Source organism: Trachurus japonicus, chromosome 16 (genome assembly GCF_045865225.1).
Source record: "Trachurus japonicus isolate A0001 chromosome 16, Traja_1.0".
NCBI lineage: Eukaryota > Metazoa > Chordata > Actinopteri > Carangiformes > Carangidae > Trachurus > Trachurus japonicus.
The window spans coordinates 28,559,246-28,582,801 of NC_140922.1; the positions used below are offsets into that span (position 1 = coordinate 28,559,246).

Genomic DNA, 23,556 nt, shown 5'->3' on the forward strand with positions numbered 1-23,556 from the left:
TGGTCCATTGCCACATGGTCCATCTGTACCTCCTCTGTCACTCAGGGCCTGGAGGTGGGGTGGCGTTGGATCCCTGTGGAGGTTTCATGGCCTCGGGCTGGAGAAACATGTAATGAGTTAGAGCTAAGCATGTCAAGTCAAGCAGGATTAGTGGTTGTGTTTCATCTGTACACAAGTGGATGATGGTTGTGTAGTTTCACAGATGACAAGGACAGTCACTGTCATATCTGTGTGGATTTAAAAAAGAACGTCTCAAAATTACGTCATTGAGAAAAGCGATGAATGTGTGTGATTGATCCACAAATGCTGATTCACACTTCACAAACAGAATTTTCAGTTTTACAAATGGCTTTTTTTTTACAAGTGGAAAATTATATATTTACAAACAACAAAAATGATGTTGCTTTGAATGATCAAGCATTTGGCTTTTTTTATTGGCTCCAACAAGCCCATTTCTTGCAAGTGCCAACAAGTAGGTAACAACACAGTTAACTTACTGTAAATTTAAACATACAACATTACAAATAAGGATTGCACATTGCTCCTTCTGAAAATTACCTGTGACCAAAGAATATAAAATATCAAGTCAAACAGGTTAACAATAGGCTATAAAATTTATTTTAAAAAAGTAGACACACTGCACCTTGTTCTCTTCCTTTTTGAGTAGGCCTATCTAATGATCCCAAACTTTAGATGATCTCTCTGTCTGCAGTGGTCGGGGTCAAAAGAGGCGGAATCAAGGGTGACATAAATATAATATAAAGTGCCCATGACCCGGAAATATTTATTAATTAATTTGCGGGAAAAGTTCAAGTGTTCGGAATACCGTGAGTAGCCTACTTCTGAAGTGGTCGGAACATCGTGGGTGTACGTTAGTAGTTTTCACACATGAACAAGATAAAATGACAAATAAATAAATAATATATTAGGTAGCCTACCTGGTAAAAATCATCTCTCCATCAGGTCTCATGGTCACTGCTCGGGCTAACACAAACACTGGAACAAAATAAAAATCCATGAAATTCACAGTTACTGTACTAGCCACATTAGCCACAAGCTAACGTTAAAAGTTAGCGAACAGCTCTTATTATACACAGCAATTTATTCTTCGTGTATCACACTTAACATCAGCAATTGTTGTCTGGAGCATATATTCACATGTGTCATAAATAAACTGCACTTTAACCATCAAAAATCAATAATATAACATATTAATTAAAGGAGCTCCGTTCTCAGTCAACTTACCACGAGTCACAGCGCGACCAGACTGACTGACCGTTGCCTAGAAACGGCCAAACGGGGCGCACTGGTCAAGTCCGCAGGGGCTCGTCGATGTGGCATTCAAAATAAGAGTTTGTAACTCATAAATCACAAAAATAAATAAATAAATAAAACCGTTTATAACTTAATATTGTAGCAGACAGGTAAATATTAATAAATTAAATGCAGTACACTTTCAATAATGACTGTAATTATTAGGTTAGTAATGGCAAGTGGAATCACTCCGTTACACTCGGACTGTTTGTGATAGTAGTAGCCTTAGCTCTCATAGTAATGAACGGACAACAGGTTTTTTAGGCAGAGACATTCAGTAAATACTATCAGTATGGCTCAGTATAAGTATGAATGAATAGCTTACTTATGTCATTAGTTTTCTCACATTCAGCCATTGTGATTGATTTATTGAGTATCAATTGATCTGGGAAATAAATTATATTGATTTCAGCATCAACATTATGTGAAACAATGAAGGTCTGACAATTTTCAGACTTATAGACTGATATTCTTGTAAAGGTTTGGTAAAAATAGAGTGATATTAAATGTGGTTTCTTGAAACAGGCGCCTGTTATTGTCACTTTAAGAGCTTCTACCACCATTGTGATTGTGTCTGTTTATCATTACAAAAGCAATATACATACTATACACTATCTATGCAACTGTAGCTATAGTTAGAGTTGGAGTAGGAGATCTTCTCTGTTGTATTTTATAGTTTTATCACTTTACAGTTGTTTAAAACATTTATTTTGATAACAGGAAACTGTGAGTCAGGACACTGTGATGCAGTGTGTTCGCCTTGTAGCCAACAGATCAGTTTATTAATTCTTGTTACACAATGGAAGTGTGTGATCCAGGTCTGTGTCGGACCTGATCCAGTCTGGACCAGGAGCCACAACACACAAACACACACACACACACTTCTACTGAGAGCCACAACAACACAGCAAATCAACTCCCAAACAGGAGAAAACGAAAACACTACCAAAACCTAAAAAAAAAAAAAAAAAAATGATATACAATCATACAAACCAGAAATATTAGAAAACTATACACAATTCAATGTGCTTGATGTAATTTCTGCATTACAAATATTTTCCATTTCACATAAATATTAGATTCATTTCATGTTCACTTCTCCGCCGGCCGACGTCGCCCGTATCCAAGCGTGCACGCATCGAAAAACTGTCCAACCGCTGTTCAGAGGGGAGTCAAAAAGTAGGACCAAACCAAAACACAGTGTGTTTCCATCCTAAGACGTCGACCACGACATGAGAACATGGGAAATTAAAAAAAAAACAAAAAAAACATCAGAGAGTAAAGGGAGGAGATGAATGTCCTCATCGTGATGTAAACACGACAACTGCATCAGCTAGGAAACATAATTTGCATATCACACCTCCCTCCTCTGGCAGCCACTTTAAATACTCTGGTTACACTCTCACATGTATATATAATATACAAAAAAACCCTCCCGAGTCGACCGGTCCACCACACGAACAAAGTGATGCAGGCAGAGAGAATAATTTAGGATTAATCACGACACTAGGCTGGAAAACAGAAGAAAAACATCTTGTCTAACCAGCTGCATCATGGGATACAGAGCTGAGCCTCTGCAGCCCAAACCTCAACACCCACGAGTTTATTCAGGATTCGATTTTAGCCTTAGAAATAAAAGAAAAACAATCAGTCCGATGCTTTATCTGTTCATTCAAGGCTTTTCTTTTTTTTCTTTTCTTTTCTTTCTCTCCCTTCCTCCGTCCGTCCATCCACCCTCTCCCTCCCTCTCTCTCCCTCTCTCTCTCTTTAGACTGAAGAGGTAGATTCACATTCAGAAAGGGATGTGGATGCTGATTCGTTTCTAATTGTAACATAAATACTCTGCACTGCACTCCATCAGGACAGGAAGTCAAAGGAACATCAACATCACAACCGAGGGGGAACGGAGAACTCTTCTTTCTAACATGACTCGGCTTTTTTGCTTTTTTTTTCGTGGCGTCAGAGGGAGAAAACCGGTCGGGCCGAGCCGAGCCGAGCCTGCGCTCAGGGGAATCAGCTCTCACTGTCTGTCCGTCCGTCTCCATAGTTACAGACCTCTCTCTGTCTCTCCAGCCAGAGTGTGTGTTGTTGTTGTGAAGGCATATTAGAGGTGGAGGTGTGGGGAGGAGGGAGCTGGTCCCAGAAGAGTTCGCAGACCAAGAAGAAAGAAGAAAGAAGATGATGATGATGATGATGATGATGATGATGAAGGGGCGGTGGGGTGGAGGTGAGGTGGCGTTAAAGCTGGAATCCCTCCATGGGCCCCTCCTGCTGCTCGAAGATGAACTGGCCTTGGCTCTGGTCCACCTGCGGAGCCAGACTGGCGTCCTCCTCCTCCACGCCGAAGTAGTGTTCAATCAGGTCGAAGGCCTTCTGGTAGATCTCCTGGTTCTCGTGGCTCTGGAGGAACTCGATCTTGTCCAGGCCTGAAGGAGGAGAGACGGAGGAGAAAAGAGGAGGGGGAGGTTTAATATTTTTCTTGTCTGGTTCTGTTATTTCATTAATAACACTCTTTTTTTTACTGTTTTATTAAAAAGCGGTAGTTCAACATTTCGGCAACAACAAAACAACTCAACAAGTTGTGACCTTCACATTCACCACGCTATGAGATAATAACAGAACGTTACCAGACAGAGTTTTTTTAGAGGGAAATACAGAGACTGCTTGCTGAAAAACTGCCCCTGAAGGCAACGTGCATCAGCGGTTTTGCATGAATTTACCTCTAAAACAACTCTGTCTGGTAACGTTCTGTTATTATCTCATAGCATGGTGAATGTGCAGGTCACAACTTGTCCACGAGAGCGTTTTGGAGTTGTTGGATTGTGTATTTGATGAGTTTGATGAGGAAAACCAAGAAATTCCCTTAGCCTCCGTAGCGTAGCTCTGAGCAGCTCGCGGCTCTGCTCCGCCGTTCTAAAAATAGCTCGCAACTGCTATGACTATAGGGATTATGGCAATGGGCCAATTTGCCAAAATGTTGAACTATCCCTTTAACAATATGCGTGTGTGTGTGTGTGTGTGTGTGTGTGTGTGTGTGTGTGTGTGTGTGTGTGTGTGTGATAGTGGTGTTAACTGATGTGTCCCTCTGTTTTCACCAATATAACATCTATACATAATGTCACCACTTTTTATTACACTGAACAAAACTCTTTTTTTTCTTCAATGATGCTTGCTGCTGCTGCAAAACCGACAATTTTCCCATTGTTGAGGTGAATAAATATATATATCTTATTAGTTAAAGCAGAAGTAAGTGGTCCGGTCGTTTTGGCTAATGCTGCGTTCCAGGCAGGCTTTTGAAATCGTAAATTACAGCTTCAAGTCACAACTTACGACTTTGTAGCGTTTCAGGCAACCCACTCGTGTTTTTCCGACCTGTTTTACCTGTGAAAGTCACTATAACGGCCACTCGTAACTTCCGACCGGTGAACTCGTACCAGATCGAACTGGTACCACTTCACGGTCGGAAAAATACGAGTTTCCTTGAACGCACCATAACAGTCCTCGTCCCTACGTCGCCACATTCACGGCGTCCCTTGGCTGCACACACAGCCCTGCATGCCGTTCTCTCTCCTCATTGGATAAAAACTGTAGGATACGATAAATGTTTTCTCCTCGGCTCAGAGCAGAGCAGAGTGACTGACAGACCCGTGTTTCGGTCCAAACACTCTATGTAAGTGATTGCTGTCGGAAGATATAACTATTTAAGACTTATATTAACACAAATATATCACTTACTTCTGCTTTAATTCACATCACATTCCTTCATACTTGATGCAAATGTTAACTTGGACTGATGGACTAGCCTGGTCCAAAAGGCAAGGCAAGGCAATTCTATTTGTATAGCCCATTTTTACGAACAGTTTGTCTCAAAGGGCTTTACGTAGCAACATGTGAGTTAATAAACACAAATGGTTAATGCTCCGATTCTGACTCTCGATAAAATTCCCAAATTTCTCTCAGGATCAATCAAGTATCTAAGTCTATCTTAGTTTTTATCATAAGAAACTTGAAGCCAACAAACAAGTTTTATCAGATTATAAAACAAAGTGTAACTGTGCAGCATCTGTCTTAGCAACTGACTCAACAAACATCTGTCAGTGAGTCAGTGGAGGTGCTGTGACGTCGTAGCTGTGATGTCGTAGCTGTGATGTCGTAGCTGTGATGTCGTAGCTAGCCGTACCGTAGGCCTCCTCGATCAGAGCGCAGTACGGGTTGATGCCGGTCCCGTTCTGTTTGGCCTCCTGTTCTCCCAGTCTGAGGATGTTCTCCAGGCCGTTCAGAGAAACCTGCACGATCTTCGAGTCCATCACCGTCAGCAGGTCGCACATGGGTTTGATGGCGTTCAGAGAAACCAGATACCTGTTCACACACACACACGGGGAGACGAGTCTGAATAAAGACGCTCAAGTTCTCTCATTTTCAATAAACTGATTAACGTAAACTCAAAATCTGGATTCCCTCTCCAGGGTATATGTATATACAGGAATCTTGAAGTTAATTTTAATACCTTTTTAAGACTTTTTCAATACCTCACCGCCACTTCAAGCTGTAACCATTTACATCAGTGACACTTTTAACTTGACAGTTTTAGTTTGTGATAAAGACTATAGACCACTATGATACGACAGAATTCAAAATAGGCTAGGATAATAAATCAAAGGCAAAGTTTATCAAAAATTAAAAACATTGCTCCACTCTCAAAAAACAAAAACAACAATCTTTTCTTTTTTATGTACCGGTTCATCTTTGTTTTTTAATAAAATGAATAAATTCACACACTTTTACAATGTTTTTAGGACTCAAACTCTTGGACAGCTAATTCAGAAAAAAATACCTTCAAAATTTAAGACTTTATAAAAGTCATGAAAAGACTTTTTAATACTTTTTTAAGGGTCTTAATTTTCCCAAAATTGATTTATCACCTTTTAATACTATTCAAGACCCCGCGGATACCCTCTCTCTCTCTCTGTGATGATAAACACACCTGATCTGTGCCGGTGTTCCCCCTGAGGTGGCGTTGGTAATCGCCCACGCCGCCTCTTTCCTCGTGCGGAACTCTGCCTTCTGCAGGATCTCGATCAGGACCGGGAAGATGTTGGCGTCGATCACGTTCTGGTAGAAAAAAAAAACAACAACAAAAAACACACACAGTTAAAGGGATAGTTCACCCAAAATTGAAATTTCACTCATTATCTACTCACTCTGTAGATAATGTCGACTAAGGGCTGGGAGAAGTTTCAGAGTTATCCGTGGCTTCTCTGAGTTACAGGGGGTCTCGGCATCAATTTGCAACCGTCATATGGACATGCACTGCTATGCCAACTGTCTTCGTAACAAAAAGACACACCAAAAAACATCCAAATACCTCCATGCTGCTCGTATGTAATGTCCGTCTTGTACTGAAGCCCGGAAATGTGAAATTGTCCCGAAAAAAATTAAATAAGTCTATATTTCAAGCTTGTTTGTAGCGGAAGCTCCTCTTCCCGGTTCGTCAAATTTGGACGAACCAGGGTCTGTCCTCTTCCCAGTTCATCCAAATTTGACGAACCGGGAAGAGGAGCTTCGAGAAGCTCCTGCTACAAAACAAGCTTGAGATATAGACTTATTACATTTTTTTCGGGACAATTTCGCATTTCGGGGCTTCAATACAAGACGGACATTACATACGAGCAGCATGGAGGTATCTGGATGTTTTTTGGTGTGTCTTTTTGTTACGAAGACAGTTGGTATCCATTTGCAACCGTTAAATGGACATGCACTGCTACGCCGAGCCCCCCTGTAACTCAGAGAAGCCACGGAGGACTCTGAAACTTCTCCCAGCCCTTAGTCGACATGAGGGTGAGTAGATAATGAGTGAAATTTCAATCTTGGGTGAACTATCCCTTTAATCAGCTGCGTGTGGGACGGCGTCTCTCCTTCACACAGGAAACACTGAGGGACGGGTGAAGGCGGCCGTTACCTGGATCTGAGCTCTGTTTCCTGCCGTGATGTTGGACACGGTCCAGCACGCCTCCTTCTTGATGGACTCCTTGGGGCTGCTGAGGAGGTGCAGTAAACACGGCAGCGCCGAGCAGTTCAAGATTACCTGAGGTGACGGGACACAGACAGCAGAGGGCGACGGAAACATCAGATACTCGACGTTCTGAGTCTATTTTGTTTTTAAATACTTTTGATTTTGCCTTTAAAAATGTTTAACATGCCCATGCTTAGTACAGACATGAAAATGGGTCATGGGTCAAAAAGGTGAGAAGGATACGACTGTTCTAGGGGGGTCGGGGGCATGCTCCCCTGGAAGAAAACTTTTAATATTTCATACTCAATCTGATGCATTTTGAGAGGAAATTCAAGCAGAACTACAGACAGTATGAGTGTATAGTAAAGTATCTACATGGTCACATTATGCTATTACGATACCAACATTTTGGTACCAGACGGTATCAGTACCAACATGTTTTTCGATACTTTTCCAAATAAAAAGAAAATACAAAAATGTCATTATTGTCTTTATTTTAAAGCAGAAGTAAGTGATATATTTGTGTTAATATAAGTCTTAAATAGTTATATCTTCCGACAGCAATCACTTACATAGAGTGTTTGGACCGAAACACGGGTCTGTCAGTCACTCTGCTCTGCTCTGAGCCGAAGAGAAAACATTTATCGTATCCTACAGTTTTTATCCAATGAGGAGAGAGAACGGCATGCAGGGCTGTGTGTGCAGCCAAGGAACGCCGTGAATGTGGCGACGTAGGGACCAGGACTGTTATGGTGCGTTCAAGGAAACTCGTATTTTTCCGACCGTGAAGTGGTACCAGTTCGATCTGGTACGAGTTCACCGGTCGGAAGTTACGAGTGGCCGTTATAGTGACTTTCACCGGTAAAACAGGTCGGAAAAACACGAGTGGGTTGCCTGGAACGCTACAAAGTCGTAAGTTGTGACTTGAAGCTGTAATTTACGATTTCAAAAGCCTGCCTGGAACGCAGCATTAGCGAAAACGACCGGACCCCTTACTTCTGCTTTAATAGAAAAGCTTAGAACTATAATATATGTAAGGGATAATGCCCGACGAGGTGTCCATTCCACATGGACTTCGCGGAAGCAACCGTCCTCCGCTTCGCGTCGGACGGTTCACGCCTCCGCGTCGTCCATTAATTTCTGATAATCGGACACCTCGAAGGGCATTATCCCGCTTATACCATGGTCACTTACGAGAAAAATACATATTAAATCAATTACTTATGATTTAATGTTGTTTTTACGGTTAAAATCATACGTCGTCTCGTCTGTAACAATAAGCGGCTGAGCGGACTATTTAATAACTCTCGTCGGCGATAAAAGAAAAAAAAGAGACCCGCTGTGACCGCAGCGTGCAGCCAGTGACTCTGCCACAGCCTGATAGTTGATCAGTGAAGGGAGGTGAGGTGGCAGCTTAAACGTTACGGTGACACAAAGTTTTTCAGAGGTCCAGTGCACTTCTTACCGCTTGTGTTTACAGACTCCAGTGCCGTGATCTAATATAATACATCCATGGCCATGATGCGCTGAAAAAAAGTTGTTATGGTCCGAGTGTCCGTTGCCCTGGTTACCAACAAGCGTTTGAGCCAGCGCAGTAATATTTAGAACGTAATCAGGCTATTTTACCGGAACATCTTTATAGAGCGATTCGGCGACGTCACCGGAAATCGAACGGCCGCCATTACTGCGGTGACAACTCACAGTCAGGCAGCTGTTGGCTCTGTGCGCGAAGCGGGCATTTGAATGCAAGTGGACCTTTTCTCTTCCCTTTCTCTTCTGCGAACATGTCCAGGAAGGCTGGGAGGACATGTGCCGTCCTCGACTGCTCTAATATCAGCAAAACACAGCCCCTTACTTCAGGAGGAGTGTCCGTGTTTAGACCGTAACGTTACGTACAGCGTGTCAGCAGCAGCAGCAGCAGCAGCAGCAGCCGCCAGCGATGCAGTCACAGCTGACCTGTACAACCTGGCTACCCTCCCTTCTCACCGTTACCTTCACATCGTGTGGACAGTCTGTGAATGTCTCACTGATCCCTTCAATATGATGTGATCATGGTCGTCTAAAAGCCGGTGTAAAATATGTCCGACCCATCCGGAGCTCAGGTAATTTTGACCATAAATCAGAGACCTGTAATTGACGTTTTTTCTGATCATCGGAGGCCAGCTGGTCAATAAAATATTCTTGAATATCTAAAACAAAGCAAAAGTTGTTGTTGTTTTTATAATCTTATTCATGTAGCCTGTCCACATGATTAAATATCCCGCTGCTGGCTTGCTAACGTCAGCACGCATAACGTACCGGTATGTTATTGTTTATGATACAGTCTCTTATCTCCCTGTTACTCTAATCTTTCCTGCTAATCGCTCAAACAAATGATTAATTACTAAATGAATATTGGTATTCATGTAAGATACCTTAATCAGTTACTGGGGGGCACTAAACATCACAAATGCAGCCTATTTATGATGCTGTCATAGAGAATCAGTTTACTATGACTGACACATGTCACCGCAGCAATGGCGCCGCCGCAAGATGGCGGCATACACAAAACGTTCTCCGAATCGCTCTATAGGTGTCCATTATCACTTTTTAATGGACACCCCGCAGCCAATCAGAATCGAGGATTCACCCAGACCATGGTATAAGCATCAGTAAATAATCAGTAAACAATCACTGCTGCTGCAGGATTAAAACTGAAATTTTCATCGATATTATTCTGAACGATTCCTAAATTAAAACATTAGTGGTCTGTTTAAAAATGAATATCAACTTGTTGCATTATTTGAGGTCTGAAAACACTGTATCTTTTTTTGTTATTTTGACCAGTTGTAATTTTTGGGAGAAATTGTTATCAGTAGTTTATAGAATGAAACAAAAACGATCATTTTACCCAAACACACACCTATTGTTTCCCAGACCATCTTTTTTTTCCAGCACAACTTTATCAATATGATCGGCTAATTATTTCCTGCTTTTATTAACACACTGGGCCCAAAAATACACAGAAACCCTTAAATCCAAATTGAAAAAATAAATACTTTTTATACTATCAAATTCGACAAACAAAATCAGCAATCGCACTATCAACTCTGTGCATATCTCAATTTATTTGCAAGCTTTCGGTCTGTGACCTTCTTCTTCAGGCATATACTATCAAATTAAAACGATTATATCTCTGGTTTTACATGGTCTATCAAATAAAAACTGGAAGAGAGTTTCAAAACCGCACTTTCAACTGAAGATGAAGTTTTTATGGCGCTTTGAAGACGTCATGTGATCATAGACCCCAGAGGGTTAACAACACTGTGATAGTAAATGAATGAGGGGATGAAGGAGGAGAGTCAGTACCTGAGTCTGGATGTCGTCTCCCGTCACGATGTTTCCCACCGCACGTAAAGCAGGAGAGACCACCTTGTAGTCACTGTGCCTGAAAGACCACACACAGTTTCACATTAAAACACTGAGAAACAATTCAATTTCTTTCCACAGAGGCTTCAACATTACATCAATCTACATCGATTATATCATCAATAAGTCAATAGCGTCGATCCAAAATGAAAACATCCATCAGACAATGATACACACGCCTTTATTTTGAAAATCTCCTGGCACGTCTGAGCTATGACGATGTCTGCTGTAGTTTCGTGTTTCATTTTCCAGAGACATGTGTGTAGCTAATTATCAAGATCTAAAAATATTTGGTTTGAGAGTCTGAACAGGACTCGTCCATTACAGAGTGAGGTCTTAAAATAAACAGTTTTTTCTTATTATTATCAATCATTATCATCCATTATCTGAGAGGAGCTGGAAACTTTTAAAAGTAAACTCTTTTTAGTCTGACTTTGATGTAGTGAAAAGTGGTGGCTATGGTTTAGAGTTACCTTATTTATTACTTTTATCTGTATTTGTTGTTTTTACTGATTGTTCTTATCTTTTATTCCTTATCTTGTCTCTTTCATTTATTACTGCTGCGCTTGTTTTTATTCCTTTTATTGTTATCTCACTGATTATTTCTATTTTTATTCTTCATCTTTTATGTGCATTAGTCTCCACATCTCATATCATTTGCTTTTACCTCTTTATTGCTTTTTGAATCAAACTGTAAAACACTTTAATTGCTCTTGATTGAATTGGAGGTTCTATTATTAAAAAATATTCATTTTATTTAACACCCATTAAATGCACCATTTATGAATTCATAAATGGATAAATAGTGGAGTATGAAAACGATATGAGAAGCCGGTTTCTAAACATAGATTTGTTCTCTCATAAATCATTTTGTTTTTCCTGCTGATGTTGCTTTTCCTATCACTAAATCAGTTAACCAACTCATTTAACTTCTGTAAACAGCCGCTTCATTCAGCTTCTCCGTGACACTCAGGCTATCTCACCGTTACATCTCGCAGCTATATTTCATCTGAAGTATTTCATGATGAATAAATTATTCATTCATAACTTCTTCTTTTTTTTTTTTATTCCATGCTTTTATTTCCTGTTACGGGCCGCGTTCGTTCACACACCAGGATGTGACTTTACAAACAGTGCTGCTTGTGTTTACTCCCAGTAGGTTTGTGCTGATATGCACAGTTTTACACGAATCTCCAGCACGGCAGTGGAAATGTAGATGAAATGCAAAGTGCGTTGGAGTAAACAGAAGATTCCCATTAAATACAGTTCACCTGTCAAATCAGCACTCGAGATCCATGGGAACATTTTGCTTGTGTTGTGTTATAATAGTTTAGCATGACACGCTTTGAGTTTATATTCAAGACAGCTGCCATTTCACGTTTTCACTGTTTTATTTCTCTGCTAATTGCTTTACATTAAAATCAGTCACGTTATAGGGACTACAGATGGAAATTAGCTGGGAGCTAAATCTGGTGCAACCATCTTTTCATTTTTTCCTTTAAATGATTAATGTAATTGCACATTGTCCCTTATTAAACTAATAAACTAAACTATCTTATTCTTATCTATGTGTTTGTATGTTAAAATCATTTAAAATAGTATTGCTAACAATGGCCTTTTTGTTTTGGTGCCCGTTACATGTTTTTGTTGTAAGTTTGTACGGCTTTTTAAAACTTTATAAATAGTTTGCATTGAAATCTAACATTTACAAGTATAAAAGAGTTTAATTTTCATTAAAATCGTCCATTTTTCTGTGTTTGTTTTGTAACTGGAAAGCGCTTCTCCCTCCTAGTCTAGTGAATAAATAACTGATCTCTATAAACTGGGTGCGTTGGGTTCTTACATGAGCAGCTCCACCAGTCTGCGACAGACGCCCGAGTCGATGACCGTCTGGATCTTCTCGTTGGGGCCGTCGGAGAGGTAGGACAGAGCCCAGCAGGCGTCGGCCAGCACATCTGGATCACTGCTGAACAGCAGCCTGGACAGCACGCTGAGACAAGGAGACACCTGACACACACACAGAGGAAGAGACGAGGACAGTGAGTAAAGACAGACCGGGTAAAAAGGATAGTTCAACATTTTGGCAAATTGGCCCATTGCCATAATCCCTATAGTCATAGCAGTAGGTTCGTTACCTTTAATTGTCGGTGCAAGCTATTTTTTAGAACGGCAGAGCAGAGCCGCAAGCTGCTCAGAGCTACGCTACGGAGGCTAATGGGATTTCTTAGTTTCCCTCATCAAACTCATCAAATACACAATCCAACAACTCCAAAATGCCTTTGGGGACAAGTTGTGACCTGCACATTCACCACGCTATGAGATAATAACAGAACATTACCAGACAGAGTTGTTTTAGAGGTAAATTCATGCAAAACTGCTGATGCGCGTTGCCTTCAGGGACAGTTTTTCAGCAAGCAGTCTCTGCATTTACCTCTAAAACAACTCTGTCTGGTAACGTTGTGTTATTATCTCATAGCGTGGTGAATATGCAGGTCACAACTTGTCCACCAGAGTGTGCTGGGGCTGTTGGATTGTGTATTTGATGAGTTTCACATCGTCAGGACGACAGGTGGACTCACCTTGGCAAAATCCGGAGGCGGGTTCTTCCCTCGGCACAGGTTGGACAGAGCCCACACGGCGTTACGGGTCGTTGTGAGACGGTTGGATTTAGCGAGGAGCCTGGATGTGACCACACAACACACAGACACACACAGAGACAGAGAGATGATGGAGCTGCTGTAATGAACCGACTCGACGTTTGACACGCAAGGTCAGACACTTACTGCTGCAGAGACGGCAGGATGCCACAGTTCAACACGTAGTCTCTGCACTCTGCGTTGTCTCCGGCTATGTTCCCCAGCGCCCACACCGCCTGCAACACACACACAACACACAGTCAGCACAAACACACACACCACAGTTTGACTCAAGCTCAGAGTGAGGACCTCATGTGACTTTAACGACTAAAACTACACAAAGCCGTAACACAATTATCCATATGTACTATTTAAAGCGAAATTCCGGCGTAAGTGTAAACCATGGTCAAACACACCGTAACACCGAGTTAGACCCCCCCTCGAGAGATCAATTTGCCCGACCGCTACATTCACGAGATCCACCAACTTCAGCAAATACCGCAATATCGCCACACACGGCGCTCTCCGGGGCGTTTTGGTTGCGGTCAGACAGTGGATCCGGAGAGCGCCGTGTGTGGCGATATTGCGGTATTTGCTGAAGTTGGTGGATCTCGTGAATGTAGCGGTCGGGCAAATTGATCTCTCGAGGGGGGGTCTAACTCGGTGTTACCGTGTGTTTGACCATGGTTTACACTTACGCCGGAATTTCGCTTTAAGTCATTATTAAAAACACATCTTTTGTCCTTGGCATTTTAGTAAGGTTTTATTCACTTCTGCTTTATTGTTTTATTGCATGTTTTTACTGTACAACATGTCCGTTTTATTGTTATATGTTTTACTTGAGTGTTTATTGTACAGAACTTTGGTCAACTTGTATTTTTGAATTTGCTATAAAAATAAAATATATACAGTATATATATATATATAAGCTTTATTTCAGACACAGGTCCAAATGTATTGGCATCATAATATAATATAATATTATCTTATATATTATATGTGCTACTGGATAGTTAAATTTCCTTTGGGATCAATAAAGTATCTCTAAGTTTACGTCTAACTGACATAAAAACAGCTTTGATACACTATTTTTACTCGCACATGGTGCCTGAACCCTCTAATGTCCCAGTCATGAACATTTGAGATAAACTGACCTCATGTGACTTTAACAACTACAACTACACAAAGCCGTAACACAATTATCCATCTGTGGAGCTGTTACGGATTCATTCCCAGTATGAATCAGCTCGTTTCACACCGGAGCGACCCAGTGACCCACGGCTTCATGTGTTTGTTCTGACTCAGGTTCTGTTTTCGTTTCCACTGGACTCAGGTTTCAGCTCTGCTCTGTAGGCGACGTTCAACCAAAGCTGCAACAGCTCAGATCCAACGTTCACAAACTGAGCAAGACACAGTGACGAGCTTCATCCCAATGTGATATTATATCAAAACAATGGGCGACGATTTGTTCGTTGTTTGTCGGTATTACAGAGTAAAACAGTAAGTTCTATTCATATAAAGTAACAAAAAGCAGCTAAAACATCATTGACACTTATTTCTAATCCCAACCAGACATTTAAATAAGAAACTGTTTACTACCTGTTTGCTATAAAGTGACACTTTTTGATTTATTGAGCTTATTCATTTGTTTGTTTGCATTAAAGCAGGATTTTAGTGTGAACATTTATCCTATTCAGAGTCTCAAAGTAAATATTTAAGAGCTTAGTAATTACCAACACCCACATCTTTGAAATTGCAGCTGATACTCATCGCTTAGGGGAATTTCAAAATAAAGGCGCATCTTATAAATGATGATATGTGAGTCAGAAATATCTTTAAAAATTGTTTTACTGGCATGCATCAGATTTGTTCGAATGTACATTTCGTAATTATGTTGGTTTTACGTCATTTGAATTTTGAACCTTTTTTTAACAAAACTAAGACTGAATGCCCCTGAAAATGACAAATGGTGAAACCACAAAAGAATTATAAATATTAGATATTTACCCACCTACAGTGGATTTAAGCGTACTTATAAAAATATACTTTCTTCTGAAAACATTAGCCATAATTGAAATAGATTTTTTTTTTTTTGTTGCTGTATTTCTATATTAAAATTTTAATGCATTTCGGCAATACTGAGCAGGACCTATTTCTAAAAACATGATTTGTGACAAATTATGTAAAATTTGTCAAGAAACATAGTGTTGCATTGCAAAAATGAATTGTATTTTTTTCCCACATTTGAGTCCAGATTTATTTTCCTGTATATAGTCCTAGAATTAAAAAGAAAGTAGAAAGGCTCGCACACCGCAGGGCTCCAAAGTGCAGTCCATTTATTATCAGGAAAAATGTAACGTTTCGAGCAGCTGCTCTTCGTCAGACAGCAGCTCGAAACGTTACATTTTTCCTGATAATAAATGGACTGCACTTTGGAGCCCTGCGGTGTGCGAGCCTTTCTACTTTCTTTTTAATTCTTGTACGTCTTTGGCTCAGCACCTGCCCTAAGTTTTTGGCACGGATGTGCGTGTGACTTTTTCTTTTCTTTCTTTTTCTGTATATAGTCTTAACCTTTATGAAAAAATTTACCCATGTATCAATAGTTTCATTTTGGATCAATGTAATGGATCGATTAAACAGCTACTCTACAGCCTGGTTGATCTTTGTCCATTTGTACATAGAAGAAATCTGTTTTTCACAATTACACGTTCCTCATGACGACAGTGAGTGTGACGTCTCTGATGACAGTGGCGTCCGTATGTGATGTGTCATGGCGCCGGCTCTCACCTGCTCCTGGACGTCCTCGTACTCAGAGTTCAGCAGCTCGATGAAAATGGGAACAGCTCCTGTTTCAATCACCACCTTGGTGTGCAGGAAGGTACCAGAGGCAATGTTGGTGAGCGCCCAGGCCGCCTCGAACTGTTGGAAACACACACACACACACACACAGACAAACACACGTCAGGTCACAGTCTGGTAAAAGTTAAAAACACAATGCGTATCTCTTCTCATTTCTTGGTAAATTACACATAATAAGACATGATGATCCATAGTTCAATCATCCTGTCGTCATCCTCGCAGTTAAACATCTGTTGTGCATCATTTTGCAGAGACGTCATTGTGAAATTCACTGTAAATTCAATGCAACTCCAACTGATAGTAACACAACCCACGGTGAAGCTGGAGGTTCACACTATCAGATTAAACACCGAACACACATCTAAGGGCGGGTTCACACCTAAAAGTCTGTTATCTGATTAGAATCAAGGCAACAATAACCATGTTTCCATCCAAAAGTGATATTTCTAATAACTGAGAAATGCGCATTAAAAGAAAACTACAAACTCGAGCACTGCGGCCAAAAAATAATGTATTAACACAAACGTTTAGCTTAAGACGCTCTGCAATCAGACGGTTATATCACAGAAGACCACAGGAAGTAATGAGAGCCGACCACAACTTTTTTTTCTTTGGTGTACAATGATAAGTTCAGAATCACAAACATGTAAAAATCACAAATCATAACAGCAGCTCTTGTTCATAGAGTCCATGTGTCTCCTTGAGTGAACAAATAAATTAATGCTGCGTAAGACGGTTCGCTTCCTATTATTAGGGCAGATGGAGTTCACACCAGAAATAAACCGCTCTAACCCGTGGTTGTTTGGTCCAAGTCAGAGTTCACACCGACCGAAAAGGTAAACGCTGCGAGGTTCGCTTCAACCAGACTAACCAAGGCTGGTTTCAACACGACCTATGTCACACTCACATCACAGCTTCCACCTCACAGGTTGGTGAGTGTAAGCCTGAGTGTGTGTGTGTCTGTATATAGTTCTTACCTGCAGTGTGCAGTTTTCACTCCTCTTCAGGAAATCCACAAAACGATTCACGACACCGGGAGTGGAGATGACCTCGTCGATGGGCGGGTTGGGCTCTGTGCAGATGAACACATCAACACCAACATCAGCATCAACACATCTTCTCTTAGTGAACGTAGCCTGATTCAAAGACGGGTTAAGATGTAAAAGAAGCCACAACTTACGCACATAAAGTCACATAAACCACTAGGGCTGACCCAAAAAAATCGAAGCTTCGTTCGTTGCCATGGAAAATCGATCATGAAGTCCGTGATCGATTGTTTTCTTTTTCTTCCTTTTTTCCTTTTCGACACCGGTTCTCATCAGCAATTGTTACATTACAATTAATAGGCTCCTTGGCATCCTGGAAACATGCCTGATTTTGGAAATATGCAGTGTTTGTTTGCCATTACTTTCATTATTTCCGCTAGACGTTACGATCGAAGCTTCGATGTCCGCGAAGCTTTGATTATGAAAATAATAATGATAATCGGGTCAGCCCTATAAACCACAGATTCCACCTGCTGCTCATGTAGTTAAATGCTCATTAAAACTCAAGATTTCTTTTGTGCATCTGTTTTTAATGACTTCTAGCCTACAAATCTAGACGCACCCTAGCGGCAGCAAATATATTTGCATCATCGTCGGACGAAGATCCACAGGGATCGAAACGTTGATCGTTCCACAATAAACATTAGAGGAGCTTGATACAGAATGCGGACTTCACTTCTATTTCTAAAAGTTTAATCTACGTCATCCTGCTCTTTGCTCTGATTGGCCGTAGCGCTACCCTATTGCGTGCAGAGGCAGTTTGAAAGACAGCCTTCATCCCGCCCCCTGGATTGAGCCGAGGTCTACCGGTCGTTGCCAGACTATACATTTTAATGATATGGTCTGGCTTGTCAGGCTAAATGACTTCAGGACATGAAACAGCTTCTTCTTCATTGTCCACAACTGCAGAAATCATCGTCAAACAACAAACCGATCACTTATGATGTAGCACTTTCTAATGTTGCCACTCTTGTCTCAAATTGTTTGTAATTAAACATTAGGATTCCCATGATGCAACACAAACCTTTGGAGAGTAATTTCCTGAATTTCTGTGTAGCAATCAGTTGCTGGTCTGGGTCTTCAGAGAAGATCATCTGGATCATATCTGGAGTTATCACCGCGTCCTGCAACAGATCCACACACACAGAGACACAGATTAAACTCCTCACCAGTTCAGTTCAGATCAGTGTGGTCGATACCGATGCATCAGGTGAAGAAGGAAAGAAACGGTTAAAAAAAAAAAACTACGTACACCTGCAACAGGAACTGTGGAGCTGATGTCTGGATCCTGGATCGGACACTCGAGCATGGATTCATCGCTAGAGGGCACACACACGTTTCTCCTCTTGAACAGCTGCGGGCACAGAGACGAGGTCACATGATTAACCTGCTGCTTATTTGCCAAGATAATGAATCACACTCCACACACTCTTTGCACATTTGGTTTTTTTTTTCTTCCATTGCACAGTTTATACATTATGCATATTTAATTTGGTACATTTTATTTTCTATTTATTCTATTTCTAGTATTTTATCTCATAACATATTGATGTACATCATTTTATATGGATGTATATAGTGTATTTATTTTCTTACCTTTCTTATCTCTGCTTTTATTTTACTACTACTACCATACCCTTATATTATATTATATTATATTATATTATATTATATTATCTGCACAAATGCTTGAGTATTGTAAGTCTTTATTAAAAACACATGTTTTTTGCTTGACATTTTAGTAAGGTTTTATATATATATATTCACTTCTGCTTGAATGTTTTATTGCATGTTTTTACTATACATTACCTGTATCTAATTCAGTTTTATTGTTATTATATGTTTTACTTGAGTGTTTATATTGTACAGAACTTTGGTCGACTTGTATTTTGGAATGTGCTATAAAAATAAATATGTATTGTATAATAATATTATATTATATGCGCTACTGGATACTTAAATTTCCTTTGGGATCAATGAAGTATCTCTAGTATGTCTAACTGACATAAAAACAGCTCTGATACACTACTGTGATAGGAAACACACACATTTTTGCTCTCTCATGGTGTCTGAACCCTCAAGTGTCCCAGTCATGAACATTTGAGATAAACTGTAAAAGGTGTTGAATGAGCAGTGGGAGGATATTTAGATCAACTGGAGTCCAGCCAGAGCGCTGGGTATTAATCTGAATCCAGCAGCACACACACAGAGGCGCAGCGCAGTTCTTCATTTTGAAATCTCTCTCCTCCAGCTGGTAGAACAGGTTATATCAGCATAATTACTACTTCATAAACAGTTTCTCCCTCTGTTGTTTATTAAATTCCTGCAGCACCTGAAGGCAGCAAGAATCTGCAGCTTCTGATTGGACGAGCGCTGCAGCGGCGTCAGCATCTGTCATCATCATCATCATCATGCAGAGCTCTCCACTGTGTTTACCAAGGATTAAATTAAATGCAAATGACATCAAGCTGCTGCAGTTTAACCACAAACACCTGCAGACTCGGTATCAATGAAGCAAACTTTCAGATACGATGCCAACATTTATGAACTGATATGCAAAACTGAAATAATGTAGGATAGACGCGCCCACACTCTGTAGCTTTTTATCTTTGTTGAACTCATAGGATTCTCATAATGTTTCATAACGTGTCTTTGCCGTTTCTCTTTTACTGTTCAGCCCTTCGTTGCACCTGCTCTACAAAAGTGTTATATAAGCAGAAGCCGTGAACTTTGGGACTTGAGGGGCAAAGAAACTTTCTATAGCTTTAACGTTTTTGCAGCTAAAGTGAATGGGTTTGGAGAGAGAGTACGAATCAGTGCCCTCACCCTCTGATCTATAGTCCTCTTCCGTCGGCCCATTAACATTTTGTCCTGCTGCATAAACATCAACCAAAATAGCAGCTTCACTTTGAGTCTCCGGCTGTTTCCTCCTGTGTCCAGTCCACCACCACCACTGCTGTTGCTGCTTGTATTTATTCATCGTTGCGTCGTTTTTAAAATAGAAAAACCGAGGTGAAAGAGTTTACCTGCTCCTCTCTTTTCTGTTTGCGTAGCTGGATGCCTTCCTCCTCTCTTCTCCGGCGCATCTCTTGAGGATTCAGCGCTTTGTTCTTGTAGCTCTTCATCCTGAAGCTGTCTTTCCCTGGACTCGCCATCGTGTCTGAAAAAGTGAAGGGTGAAGGGGAGGTAAAGTCAGCAATCACATCACACAGTCTTCAATCGAGGTGCATTCACTCGTTAAATGAGGAGGATATGTGACTGTGTGACGGGATTTTCTCCAAAATATAAACTGACTGAGTTAGTAGGGTTTAATAACATAGAAGATAGAAGATAGTGTCTCTTATATGTGACTTTGCAGACTGTTACGACTTAGAAAAGCAGTTTGTTTCCAATTTATTAACTATATAATTTCTATCTACACACAATTGCAACTAACTACAGGTGACACTTGTGCAATATGAACCTGTGCGTGGTTTCTGCTCTACATCTGATAGACGTACAGTGAAGTAAAGACGACAGATCTCCTGCAGAAGCTCTGGAGATAAGCGCATACCAGTGTGCAGCCGGGTCTTATATAACCAAACATACAGCGCTAAGTATGTGGCCTCCGATTGTAAGGCATGTTGTCCAACAAGCTTATTATTATTATTCACAAATACTTCCCCCCAAAAAAACCACGTTATCTCCCCGAGGACACTGAGACAACATGTTGTGAATCATTGACCGTGGCCTACAAGAGGACCGGGCCCTGAACGTCTCACTGCCACACCCCTTCAGTGAGCGGCTGCTGTGAAAGCGCTCGAAGCCACCGAGGAGAATAAAGACAACAAAGACCGCTGATACATAAAGGATTTGGAGATAATAATGATAATATATGACACTGTCTCTCTCTGTACCAACAATAACATAGTGCAAAGCCGAGCTGAGAGATGAGCTGGTGCAGTGTTTGAATCTACATCCAAACTTCAACAACTTGACAGGCAAATAGACAAAGACAGCAGCACTATTTAAAATGGTTATGTTGTCAATCTGCATTAAACAGAGGGTTGTTATCCAAACACTGAGGACATTGTAGGTTTATAACCACAGTTCCCACAGTGGGAAATTAGCAGCTTGTTAACATATACGAGCATACAAACATCACATTAAAACACACTAAAACAATATAAAGCCCAGCATGCAGGTGCACTGTGCATATATAAGTTACAAATTGATTAATCTAAAGGGAATAAAAATAGCAGAAAGTGCATTCAGACCATGGCCATCGTGGTGACAGGTGGTATGTACAGCGGTGTGCAAAAGTTTGGGCACCCCTGGCCAAAGTTTCCGTTAATATGAACAGTTCAGCAAGTGGAGGATGAAATGATCTCTAAAAGGCATAAAGGTAAACATTAAACACTCTTTTACAATGTTTTAAGCAATATTGGTGTATTATTTCAGTTTTCTACAGTTTTAGAGTGAAAAGGGGAAACAAAGCAGCACACTGCGACAGAATGGGAAACCCAGGAGACTCAGATAACTTTGACAAAGGTATCAGACAAGATTTTTACTATTTACACTCTGTGATAGTTTCCAAGGGGGAGGGCAAACCTTTGTTGCAAGTCTGTCACTTTGAAAATGTAAAAGATGAACATTAAAAAGAATATATCTTGTTTAAAATGCAAAAGGGAATATGTCATCTGTAACTTTATGCCTTTTAGAGATAATTTAATCCTCCACTTGCTTCACTCTTCTTCACACATTACCTCAGCCTGGACACAAACTCTTCCAGACCCTCCCAGGACCTCAGTGGGGAAGAGAAGACCAGTTTCTTTCCCACTGCAGTCAGCCTAATAATAAACAATGCCCCAGTCGCCCCCTAAATAACCCCCAACCTGTGCACAGTCACTCTGCACAACTACAACAACAATTTGCACAACAACTTCTCTGTATTCTGTATCTAGCTTTATCTTTATTCTATTCTTTTTATATAGGCTACATCCTAAACCGTATAGCTGCGTATTTTTGCACTAGAATCTTTTTAATTTATTCTATTTTATCTATTCTTTTTAATTTATCGCTACCTTTTAGTATTATTTGTACCTTTTGTGTTTTGTGTCTGCACCTGACACCACGTCAAGCTCCTCGTGCTGTAAACTGACCTTTACTGCAACTGGCGATAAAGAAAAAAAACATTTCTGATTATGAAATTTTGACCAGGGGTCTAATATAACTGAATATAACTGAGTGGGAGTGGGAGATGTGTTATGATGATGCTCCCCTCCCTTCCTCCCTTCTCCCTCTCCAGCCCCCTGGTCCCCGGAAAGCAGAGATTAGGGGTCGGTCACGGTGACAGCTCAGCCGCCCGGGAGGCTGTTACCGCCGTTACACCCCCCGGGTCCCGGTCCCAGACCTTCTCCACTCCTGTCTCCTCTCCTCCCCTCAACACCGACCGCTCCTCTAGCACATGAAAAGGAGGTCAACACCACACGCAGCCCCGGCTCCTTCTTCCTGCTCCTCTCCTCTCCCCTCGGCTAACTAACGGTTAGCAGCAGCAGCTAACGGTTAGCAGCAGCTAACAGCTAACGGTTAGCTCTCATGCTAACGCCGCGGCCGTGTCAACTTAAGTATCCCGGATGTAAGTTTTTAAGCATCATTGACTGACAAATATCCACAGTCCACTGAGGAAAAAGACACCGACACCGACACCGACACCTGGCTTTCACCCGCCGAGGAGACAACGTACCTGTGTGTGTGTGTGTGTGTGCGGCTGTTTAGTCGCTGCTACCTCCGCTGCTCTGCCTCCGTCTCCAGGAGCAAAATGGCGTCCGGCTAAAACTCTCCCAGCAGCCCCGCGCATCAACAACACGCTACGTCACTTCCGCCAGCTGAGTGAGGGGTGAGACTTCCTGGCATATTCATTTTGTATGGCAAATTTCACATACATAAATGCAAATACTCCAAAACTTCACCCAACTTTAGAGGTTTCTTGCATGAGTTCAAAGAATACATGTTTATGTTTATGTTTATGAAACCCCTTACACTAATTGACACTAAACAAAGCATCACATCCATAGATATTTACGAGAGATTTTTCTCTTTTCTTTTCATTTGTCTAGCAAGCTGGTTCAACATTTTCAATCTTTGTATCACAAAATGTGCCTTAATTGTTTGTAATTTGATGATAGCCTACTTAAAATTAATAAAAAAAATAGGCTAAATAAAAAATATATATAAATTATTTACATTAAAAAATGTAGGCCTATATCTTCTTTAAACAGTCTATGATATTTTCTCAATA

The 23,556-nt window shown here is 40.9% G+C and overlaps 1 protein-coding gene across 2 annotated transcripts; it reads right to left on the reverse strand.

Moving 5' to 3' along the window:
* Window positions 1–2,059: 2,059 nt before the first annotated feature.
* kpna5 (karyopherin alpha 5 (importin alpha 6)) lies at window positions 2,060–23,103 on the reverse strand. Of its 2 annotated transcripts, XM_085802984.1 has the most exons (14): window positions 22,995–23,103; window positions 20,303–20,423; window positions 18,529–18,630; window positions 18,301–18,400; window positions 17,208–17,302; window positions 16,159–16,290; window positions 13,519–13,607; window positions 13,315–13,414; window positions 12,579–12,742; window positions 10,676–10,754; window positions 7,274–7,399; window positions 6,299–6,426; window positions 5,495–5,673; window positions 2,060–3,740 (listed from the first exon to the last, which is right to left on the reverse strand). In XM_085802984.1, the coding sequence occupies exons 2-14, from the start codon at window positions 20,399–20,401 to the stop codon at window positions 3,553–3,555; spliced, it is 1,581 nt and encodes a 526-aa protein (XP_085659110.1). In that variant the 5' UTR covers window positions 20,402–20,423; window positions 22,995–23,103; the 3' UTR covers window positions 2,060–3,552. The 2 variants fall into 2 exon arrangements, with proteins under 2 accessions (XP_085659110.1, XP_085659109.1); XM_085802983.1 differs by lacking the exon at window positions 22,995–23,103 and having other exon boundaries at window positions 20,303–20,446.
* Between the last annotated feature and the right edge of the window lie 453 nt (window positions 23,104–23,556).

Bases quoted from the DNA above. Each gene is read 5' to 3' on its own strand.
- kpna5 (XM_085802983.1), bottom strand. From the start codon at position 20,431: ATGGCGAGTCCAGGGAAAGACAGCTTCAGGATGAAGAGCTACAAGAAC. The intron at 16,291-17,207 runs GTAAGAACTATA...TGTTTCCAACAG, and splicing joins GTGAAAACTGCACACTGCAG to TTCGAGGCGGCCTGGGCGCT. The intron at 12,743-13,314 runs GTGAGTCCACCT...TGTGTGTGTCAG, and splicing joins CGCCTCCGGATTTTGCCAAG to GTGTCTCCTTGTCTCAGCGT.